This window comes from Cajanus cajan, chromosome 11 (assembly GCF_000230855.2).
Source record: "Cajanus cajan strain Asha chromosome 11, NIPB_CcT2T_4, whole genome shotgun sequence".
In the NCBI taxonomy this organism is placed as follows: domain Eukaryota; kingdom Viridiplantae; phylum Streptophyta; class Magnoliopsida; order Fabales; family Fabaceae; genus Cajanus; species Cajanus cajan.
In genome coordinates this window covers 40,618,289-40,629,061 of record NC_138527.1, presented here as the reverse complement: position 1 = coordinate 40,629,061, position 10,773 = coordinate 40,618,289, and the positions used below count along the sequence as shown (strand labels likewise).

General features: G+C 28.1%; 1 protein-coding gene across 6 annotated transcripts; it reads right to left on the bottom strand.

The window, feature by feature from the left end:
- Nucleotides 1-1,706: 1,706 nt before the first annotated feature.
- Nucleotides 1,707-9,041, bottom strand: LOC109811168 (adenylyl-sulfate kinase 3). Of its 6 annotated transcripts, none has more exons than XR_003805256.2 (9): nucleotides 8,635-9,005; nucleotides 8,102-8,467; nucleotides 7,008-7,148; nucleotides 5,982-6,131; nucleotides 5,738-5,856; nucleotides 5,494-5,578; nucleotides 5,235-5,281; nucleotides 4,778-4,955; nucleotides 1,707-2,230 (listed from the first exon to the last, which is right to left on the bottom strand). XR_003805256.2 is itself a non-coding variant. In XM_029273921.2 (9 exons), the coding sequence occupies exons 2-9, from the start codon at nucleotides 8,379-8,381 to the stop codon at nucleotides 4,952-4,954; spliced, it is 858 nt and encodes a 285-aa protein (XP_029129754.1). In that variant the 5' UTR covers nucleotides 8,382-8,467; nucleotides 8,635-9,041; the 3' UTR covers nucleotides 4,613-4,951. The 6 variants fall into 6 exon arrangements, 4 of the variants coding, with proteins under 4 accessions (XP_029129754.1, XP_082922402.1, XP_020230418.1 ...); XR_003805255.2 differs by having other exon boundaries at nucleotides 1,707-2,235; nucleotides 8,635-9,004; XM_029273921.2 differs by lacking the exon at nucleotides 1,707-2,230 and adding an exon at nucleotides 5,038-5,069 and having other exon boundaries at nucleotides 4,613-4,955; nucleotides 8,635-9,041.
- Between the last annotated feature and the right edge of the window lie 1,732 nt (nucleotides 9,042-10,773).

Here is a 10,773-nt window from a genome sequence, read left to right as displayed (position 1 = left end):
TCTTTGTTTATAATTTAAAAATATTTTAAAATTTTAAAAATCAAAATCATGTGTAATAACATTACTTTTGTAAATACTCATATTTGTTTTTTTTTATTTATTTGATTTTTTTTACAAAAAAAAATAGTGAAATCGTGCTTGCTCTCATAACTTTTTTTTTTAAATGGGGGTCGGGATTGAAAACACAATTTTCCCTCCCCCTTGTTTTCTTTACTTTTTATGAAAGTCATGACTGAAAAAATGCTTTTAATACATTATTTCTTTTTAGCATTATTGATTTGACTACACTATTAATTTTAGTACATAAATGTGAATGAAATTACATACATTTTACATGTAATATATTTTCTTTTTTGTAATGTAACTTTCTTTTATGTTTGTATATACTACAAATATTTTTTCCAAACTCATGACTATACATATACATCCACAAACTAAAGTTGAGGTAATTATATATACACTCTTAGTGTAAATGAATATATTATCATTTCTACACTTTTCACATTCACTCACTCCATATCACTTTTACACCTTCACTTTAAGAATGTGGCAAATGCTCTACTAAGACCAATCAATGGGTCATTATTGCACTTTTAAAATACTCATATTTCAACCAAAGTATGAGAGGGACTTGACAAATTGATTCATCCAAAATGTCATGCTACATCGGCTTTCAAAATCTTAGCCTCATTAGATCCTATTGTGAGACAATTAATTGATCAATATAGTTTTGATCATGTCCCTACCATTGAAAAAATTGAGATAAATTATCACTTAGTCACAACATTAATAAAACGTTGGAGAATTGAAACACATGTTTCATTTTCCTCATGGATAGACAACTAACACTTTATAAGACATGGTTTTACAACTTAACCACCCAATTAATGGTGAGTCTATCACTGGTTACAACAGTGCTAATTTGGCTCCTGCTTATGAAATGTTACTTAGAGTAATACCACAGAGTGAACACATTAAAGGAAATACTATTTATTTATCATGGTTTAACTCTTTATTCCAACAACTACCTAGTGATGTTAATGAATTAGTCATTGCACAACACGCTAGACCTCGTATAATGATGCTTATAGGTGGATTTTTGATACTTGTTATCTCCTTTGGCAAGTGTACCAAATTGTATAAGTAGTTCAATGAAAGTATGAGTATCGTCTCCCAAGGGACTTGCGCAACACTTTCCAATTTTACTTGTTATACTAACTAAGCTACCAAAAAGCAATAAGAGTTTGATTTGTTGCAGTAAATAATGTAAACAAACAATAACAATTCTTTTTGGTATTTTGGTAAACACTTAGGGTGCAAAACTTGATTCTAATGCAATATTAATAAATTGTTGAGGTTTGACTTCGCTAAACCTTCCTCTTATGTTTATCACTAAGTTCACAGTAGTTATTATTCATAATTTATCAATTACTCTCAAAAGTAACTAACCCTAATCTCTTACAAGTTGGCATCTAAGTTGCTAACTTAAACTATCAATCTCTTGCATAGTTTAACCAAGAAACCAGCTTTAGAAACAAGAGCTTAAGAAAGACCAATGACATTTATTCTATCTTTAGCAATAAGCACCATTAGCTGCTCTATTTCAAGTCAAAGGTTTAAAATCATTTCTCAATCTCTTAAAAACCTTAAGTTCAAGTTAAGGGGTGATTAAGCTATAACAAGCATTATGCACAAAAAAAGAGCAATAAAACTTAATAATAACTTAGATTGATAGCTTAGAGTTTACACATGAGAATGAGTTTAGTTACATCAAACCCCAACAAGGGTGAGTTTAGCTACACATAGACATGTAGAACTCTACAAATGATGAAGAAAGGAAGAAGCTTGATCTTGAAGGTTCCAGAGCTCTCCAGCTGCCACACAAACTCCAAGAATGATCCTCCTTGCTTCCCTCCTTGAAAATCCCACTTTTAGGTCATAAAAACTTTTGTCTTGTGTGAATAATGACATGTCAGCATAATCCACGCTAAGCGTGAGATGCCACGCTAAGCTTGAGGGAAGGTCTGGAGTGAAATGAGGTTATGGGACTCTCATGCTCAGCCCCAATTTCACGCTCAGCGTGGGGAATAAAATTATGTTCCAGGGATTTTTTGCCGAGCTGAGGCTAAGCTTGGATCTGAGGCTTAGCCTAGGGACTTAACCAAAAAAATTTTCAACTTCGAATTCACCACTTTGTGCTTAACTTCCTTCCTTCTTTCCTAGCTTTCTCCTAAACTACAAAACAACACCCAAATACTTGTAAGTTACCTAAAAACATGATTCAAAGACAAAATGTGATCACCTAACAATTTATATATGTTTTGAGTTAAAAATAATGTCTAAAGCAAGGAAAATTGATATAAGTGTTTCAAACTAGGCCATAAACTTAATGAAATCATGACACTTATCAATACTAAATACATCAACATCAAGCATTCATATGATGTATCTGTTATTATTACAAAACTTAACAATTATTAGAAATTACAATTGGAATTCACCAGTATTGACTTTATTAAATTAAACTTTAAATCATGCGATATTATCCAAACAGATAGATATTGAAGGATACATGTTACTTTTGCAATCATAAGCTTACTAAACAGTTCTCAAATGAGGATGTTGAACAAGGATTTGGATAATTTGAATAAAAAGTAAAGAAAAAACAATGAAGCAGGAACCATATTTTCAATCACAATTCCTTTTTTTTTATATAAATAAATAGTTGTGAGAATAAACACAACTTCATTATTCTATGAAAATAAATAAATAATAATAAATAAAGTTTTTACAAAAATTGTGTTATTAAACACAACTTTAATTTTTATTTTTTTAAATGTCTTAAAATTATAAAATAGAAACACGATTTTTACATTAAATTTTATAAACAAACATATATACCATTATAAAGGAGATACAAGAATATGTAATCGTTTTTTATCTTCACTTTTAGTGGACCATTATACCCCTCAAATATAACACAAAAAAAAATTATATTTTCTTTAAATAATTACAAATAACTTTATAATATTATATCTGTATATAATTATTAGAGGCACAAAATACTTCCACCCCTCCTCTAGTTATTATAAAAGTTATCTAAAACAAAATTACATCATCAGAATAAAATAACTTTTTTCTAGGATGCGGGGAGGAGCAGTTTTGTTGTGCCTCCAATTATGTTGCATACAGACCCGGTGGATGACATTTTATGGGTCTTAGAAAAAATATTAAATTGACATTCTTTAAATATAACTATTAAAATTAAAATATTTTATAAAAAGAAATAAACGCAGATTTTTATTAATTTTGTTTACATCTAATTATATTAAATACATAATATAATTTTAGAGGGTGCGGGTATGATATTAATATGTAGTGCAGTTTTTTTTTAAACAGTTTTTCAAAAGTATCATGTATATACTTTATTAAGTGCAATTTTTACATTTAAGATATATCAAACTTAAATTGTTATATAATATTTTATTGAGTGTAGATTTTTTATTTTAAAATATTTTTTTAATATTTTTTATGAGCTTAATTATGAGTTTTGATTTTCATCCTGTAAACTTTTTTCTTTATTTTTTAGCTTTCTAAATTTTATAAATATTATTTTTTGTTTCACAAGTAAGTTTTAATTTTGATTCTTATATAATATATATATATATATATGTATATATATATATAATATTTTTTCTAAATCTAAAAACACTTTTGTCCTTAACTATTATTTTAAAAGTAGATAAATATTATCAATTTTAAAAATCTATAATTTTTTTTAGAAGTATCAAACACTAATTTAATATTACTAATAGTTGTCGATAACACATAAGAATGTCACTTTATATTTTAGTCAATGGAATATAGTAAAAAAACGATCACATGAAAAATAAAAACTATAAATAATAGTTTTAATTTTAAAAAGAAAAAAAAAATATTTCACAAAAACCAAGATTAAAACGTGTTAATTTTGAAGGTATCAAAATCATATTTAAACTTTTTCGATGGCATTTTTAAAAACTCAACGACAGTTATTTTCTATAAATAAAAAAAATGACAATTTTTTTTTGTTACATATTTGAATTACAATTAAATAAATTTATTTTAAAAAAACATTTAAAAGTATAAAATAAGTTGAAATTGTTAACATGTGAAAGAAAAAAAATTAGAAAGTACTTTTATTTTTTTCTTAAAATATAAGAGATTAAGGAAAGTGGATTGAATTAAAATTTTAATAAATTTAAAAGACTTTTTTTAAATATAAAAATTCATATGATATTTAATCAAGACAATCAAACTTTCTTGGAGAATCCATCAAAATTTAGTAGTATTCAATTTAAACAATTAGATTTTTTTAGGAGTCCGTCGATATTTAGTGATATTCAATTAAAAAAAATACATAAAAAAATTTGTTAGTATTAAGAAAAATATAGAAATTTTAATAAATTATTTTGAATATTAGTTACAAGGATATTAAAGTTAATTATTTGTCAAAAAATAAAAAAGCGTGTTGAATTTACTTTTTTATTATTATTTAGATTATATATTTTTATTAAATCTTATAGTATTACAAATTCATATTTTTTTATAAAATTTATAAAAATCTTTAAAATTTTATAACATAAATCTATTAAAATTTAAATTATAAAGTCTTGATTAAGATCCAAAATTTAAAAGATATGACATCCCTGAAAATACTCTCCCTTAAAAAGAAAAAAGAAAAAATAACTAAACCCCTTTTTAGTAAGAGGGATACAAGACTGCACTTTCAAATTACCTTCACAACCCGCATGGGTTATAAACATCACACATTATAGCCATAACAACCAAGAAAGACAAACCCCATCCAGAAAATCTCAGACCCGGAGATAACCATTTTTCTCTAAATACGATGTTACTATTTCTGCTGTATCACTCGGAGACATACACTCACTTCCTTTTTGTTTTAATACTATCTGCAAGAGAATGAGAAGGTGTGATCAATTAATGAAAGTTCTGCAGAAGTTTCAAGAGGAAAGCAAATACTGAATTACTCACATTTCATTCTCATTCACAATGTTAATTTTCCCCTTCAAAGTTGGATTCCGGGCAAAGAGAAAAAAAAATTCTTATCGCAAGTCGGTATGGTATACTAAAAAGTCTAAAATCTGTTCATATTATTCCTTTTTTACAACACTAACCACTATGTGTTAGTCTAACATTTATAAAAAGCAAGTTATGCAACAAATACACACCTCACAATTATACGGTGGTTCATATGGATCATCTATTCCTGTGAAACCTGCAGAATTCCAAATAATAATTCAATATCGATGCACAATTCGATCAACAATAAAAAGGGAAATAACCACAACCTGATGTAGATAACTTCGTGAAACTAGTATAGTTAAATAATAACACCAACACATACTTGACTGCTACACATAATACCAATAGTCCAAGAAGATAACTATTAGATGCAAAGCAATAATGCAAAATATTAAACCAAGATACCTTTGATCTTTCCAGCCCGAGCAAGCTTGTAGAGTCCCTTTGGGTCCCTTGCTTCACACACATCTAGTGGCACATCTATGAAAACCTGCAAGACGTGTGGGTTAAGGGTTGTAAACTTTGCATTGACATTGAAAAACCTCGTCTTGTTTAATAATGGTAGTCTTGTGTAGTTGTGTCACCATTATTGGCACTTAACAGATGCTAAACAACTCGCATAATTTGGTTCTTCACAGTAAGAATGTACCTCAATAAAATCTCCCTTTGGCAATAGAGCTCGGCAAGCATCCCTATCCTTTCTGTACGGTGATATTAAACTAGTGATGCAAATAACACCTGCATCTGCCAAGAGTTTTGCTACCTCACCTGAAAATTATTTGTCACGATCGATGTTTGAATATTAATAAACAGTATAGTTATATAGAAAAATACATGCAAGATGGAAAGAAGAACTTTTGTGTACGTATATATGTTCTTATGTAATAACTCACCAATCCTTCGTATGTTCTCTGAACGATCTTCTGCTCTAAAACTAAGATCACGGTTTAGACCGTGTCGAATATTGTCACCATCAAGGATGTAAGTCAACTTTCCTTTGGAGTGCAGACTTCTACTCAAAGCACACGCCAGAGTGCTTTTTCCTGAAATCAATATTTACGACTCTAACTAATCGGAGAGAGAGAAAGAGACAGTGCTAGTATCTATCGTAAAAGAATGAAAGGTAAAGGAGTAATGGAGTATCCTTATATTCTAAAGAAACTACACACAATTGTTGTCATTTTTGTGGTTCACTGTTGTTAGGATACAAACACCTCTCGCATCGATAAAATAAGATAAGAAATAACAACTTATAAGTACAAAAATAATTTAATGGTAAAAAAGCCTTTTGAGTAATAACAAAAAACAAAACTGTGAGGACGGACAATATCTAATTACTGTGGGGTATGCTTATGTAATAATCTTATAAAATATCCCCCAACAACTATCGGTAACTAACTATTTTATAGCAGAGACAATTATTGTTGGAAACAAACGTGACACTGCTTCATATAAAGACCATACTGTAATAGCATTCATAAGCGAATAAAATTTATTTTGAATTGACTGGCTTCCATTCATCGTATCATTCTTATGGGGCAAAATTGGTCAAGTGTGGTTGCATAGATAAGATAAAAGAAGTTGACACTGTAACATGGAAAGAAAAGTAGCAGAGAATGAATGACATACAACAATATGACACTTTATATATGAAAAAGGAGCAATACTTAAATGAATGTCCACTATTTTTGGTTGTGCATATAATTTAAGACAATGGACATTGTATAAAAAATAACATCAAACGCAAAAACTACAAATCAGAACACCAGGCATTTAAGAATGATAAAAGGAAGCTAGGACTCTGTTACTCCACACAATTATGCGCTTATTTCGTCTCGACTGCAATAATGAACTAAAGCGAACATTCAAACAATCACTATTCACTATATATATTTAAAAGTTGACTGAATTTCACAAACCTGAACCACTGAGACCCGTTAACCAAATGACGCAGCCTTTTTGTTGAAGTAGTTGTTGTCTATTAAGTTTCTGGACTGAACATTCGTGCCAAAAAATGTTCACTGAATTCCCAGTATTTGACACGTCGCTGAGATTTTTACCTAACTAGATAAAAACTGGATTAGAAGTACATATTAACTGATTTTAAAAATTTTCATGTAGGATCAGATCTTCCAAATAAATCTATCACTCTAATGTTTCTGTTCTTCATCTCCCTAGAATCACTCAAACTCTCTTCAATGTTTTATAGCAATAAAGGCTCGTTAGCTGATTTTAAGTTGATTGCATAGCAGTAAAGGATCTTAGACGCAACTATTATAAAAATATACTCTTATAATAAACACATCACGTGGTGTCGTGCATAATATGCATTAGGCATTAGCCTTTTAAAGTATTTAACGTTGAACATGTGACCATTTTTTTACAGTGAGAGTTGGCTTTCATTATAAATTTTCATTTTTCAAAGACAAGTCCAAGATTGCGAGCGATCTCATTCTACGCTCCACTGTCTGTAATGATTAAAAACCTAATCATACTCAATTCTGTCAAAAGTATATATATATATATATATATATATATATATATATATATATATATGAGAAATGATATGTTTATTTTAGGAATAAGTTTATCTACAATTATTTCGTTTAATAACTTATGTTCTACGTCAAATTTCAACGATCCAACTGTTAAATTTAAAGTTCTTAATGCATAGATCAAATCTACAAATTTTTAAAAATTTAAAAATTATTTAATATTTTATTTTATTAATTCAAATCGACAGATAATCATAAAATTATTTTATATATTAATTTAAATTAATAAAACGAAATATCAAATAATTTTTAATTTTTTTAAAAATTTATAAATTTGATATACGCATTAAAATTTTTAAATTAACGATTGAATCGTTAAAATTTAATGTAGAATATATATGAATTATTAAAACGAATAAATCTATATAAACATACTTTTAGAATAAACTCGATAAATATATATATAAAGAGCAATTAAAGCATTTAAAAAAGAATAAGATTCCAGATGTTGATAGTACCGGATAATGCAGTAGAGTGATTAGTCAAAGGCGTGAATCCATTCAGCTTCTTCACTTGATGTCCCTGGCATTCAGGACTTCCTTCATCGATCAGCGACGCGCCAAGATCTTCCTTGGCCATAATCGGCTTCAACAAGTTTTTACGACTACGGCTTAATCCAGCGACGTTGATTTCGCAGAACTTGGAGAACCCTAACTCATGCGTCGCCGAAGGTCTGTATTCGATGTTCTGGAACACTCCATTACCATACAGTGAACACAGTGCTTGTACAGCGTTCATCTCTACTAACAGAAACGAAATTAGTTGGCAAAAACCAGATTGTGTTAAGCGTTGGCGTATGTGAATTACGACTGATTAAGCTAGGCCTGAAAAATGGAAGATATTGTCAATAAATAAATCAAATAACGAGGTTTGCTAACTTTTATATATATGATCAAACTATACTAACTTGTGAAGGTAGATTTTTCGGTGAATTGTTATTGTTATCGAGTTAGAAGATATTTGCACGACTAGTAAAGTATGTAAAACGTACGGAGTTCAGAATTCGTGTGGTGGTGGCGGGAGCTGAACTGCGTGTCCTGTGTGAGCACGTTAAGGTGGAAAATGACAATGGCGAATTAGAGAATCACTAATGAGAAATGAAGCTTATTTAGATCTTCGAATCGTGCGTGGGATATTGCGTGCTGCCACATCCGTAATCACGATAGATTTGTCACTAAATCACCTTCAACTCTACAATCTACCGCTTTAGGACTCTTCTTAATACATAATCTTTTTATGGGTTATAATTTATTAAAAATCAAGAAAAAGATATTAAAAGATAGTTTTTTAAAAAACATAATATACACATTGTATCAAAACTCACAATCAAAGAAAGAAGAGTATGTTTAAAAGAGTTTTGATGTTGTAGCATTTCTGTAGTTGTTATATTTATTATTTTATTTTAACTTTGCGCTCCAGGTGTCTCGCTCACCTAAACCAATTCGTGGTGAGTTGTCTATCTTAATAGTTTTTTAACTCGCTAAAACGCATGAACATATATTCGATTTGGTTGAGTTGTGTGTCTACTAGTTTTATAACTCGAGAAAAGCACAAAATATATTCTATTTGGTGATAAATATTATAACTATTATTAAGTAAATATAAAGCATTCCTTTTTAGCATTTAAATTATTAATGTATGAATAAACGAATAAAGATATTTCTCTAGAATGCTTGACGTGTGACACTTATCCTAAGAGATGATTAAGTGAAACGCATGGGTGTATATTCCATTTAGTGACAAATATAATAAGTATTATATTAAATAAATATAAAATAGTAAGGTCTATACACAATTTATTTTGGATGTAAAGTTTATATGAAAATAAAATATATCAGCATATACAATAGAAAAAATCAAAATATTTTATTACATTGATTTTTATTTTATGTCATTTAATTATGTTAAAATATTTTATTAAATCGATGTTAAGTGAAGAAAAAAAAAATAGCAAGCAAAAAGAAAAATAAATTGTCTATCTACTCGTTAAAAGGTATTAAGCAGTTGATGTCTTGTAAGGCCACTTGATCTCAATTGTTCTTTTTCTTTAATACCAAACAAAGACACAGTCACACAGAACTGTGTATATATAAAAAGAACTAAAAAGGACAAAGAGTTGTGGTTTGTGATAAAACCGGAGATGTTGAGACTTGTCATTACGCACTGTATATAGATATAGATGTGAGACAATGTATATCCTTTAAGAAAAATAACTGATGCGACACTCGGCACCAGGGTTTGAGTTAAATCAATAATTGAGAATTTAATAATTGATGCGACACTAGCGAAATTTTAGTAATTTTAGAAGAAAACAATCTTACATTTATGAAGAGAATAATAATTACTTTATCTGTCCTAAAAAATAATTTTTTTTAATATTTTTTTATAAAGAAGTATATCTTTCAATAGAATAATTAATCCTTATGAAAATAAAGTGTTATTTCAATAGCTACTTCATATTCAGATCGGAGATGAAATTTTGATCTTTGGTTAAGTATCAATACATTCTTAACATTATAAAAAAAATATCTTTTATTTAGAACTTATTTCACAAAACATTTAAAAGGGTTTATAATTTTTTTTCATTTATTTATAAATTAATTTGACCAAAATATGTTTATTTGCTATAAGTAATTTATTTTAGGAAGGATCAAATTCAATAACAGACTTATTCTATTATCAGAATGAGTAAATTTAATTTTCCATTTTAATTAAATTATTAATATATGTCAAAAATATATTTTATTTTTCACTTGTTGATTTTATATATTAAATACATCGATAATTATTTTCAATATTTATATTTGTCTCTACTGCCCTAGCTCTTAAATCTGTCATTATATTTGAACTCCAATATTTAATTATGGATCATAATTGATTTGCTAACAATTTTTAGTATATTAGTATTATATAAATACATACGGTAACTTCACTTGTTTGTCATTACTAAAATAAAACATTAGATCGTTTTAAGCTTAACATATGGCTCAACTTTCTTTGTTTTCTTTGCCTTAAAAGAAAAATTAGGTAAAAAAATATTTAAAAAAAAACTCTTTAAAGTTAATTAAGGTTATGTTTTATAAAAGAAAAAAACATCTTTCTAAAAGAAAATTGAGTGGAAGAACTTTTA

What these genes read in the sequence shown, in the direction of transcription:
- LOC109811168 (XM_083066276.1), bottom strand. Translation starts at nt 8,381, where the DNA reads ATGAACGCTGTACAAGCACTGTGTTCACTGTATGGTAATGGAGTGTTC. An exon ending in TCACTCTACTGCATTATCCG is followed by an intron (nt 7,149 to 8,101) that starts GTACTATCAACA and finishes TTATCTAGTTAG; the next exon opens with GTAAAAATCTCAGCGACGTG. An exon ending in AACCACCGTATAATTGTGAG is followed by an intron (nt 4,956 to 5,234) that starts GTGTGTATTTGT and finishes ATTCTCTTGCAG; the next exon opens with ATAGTATTAAAACAAAAAGG.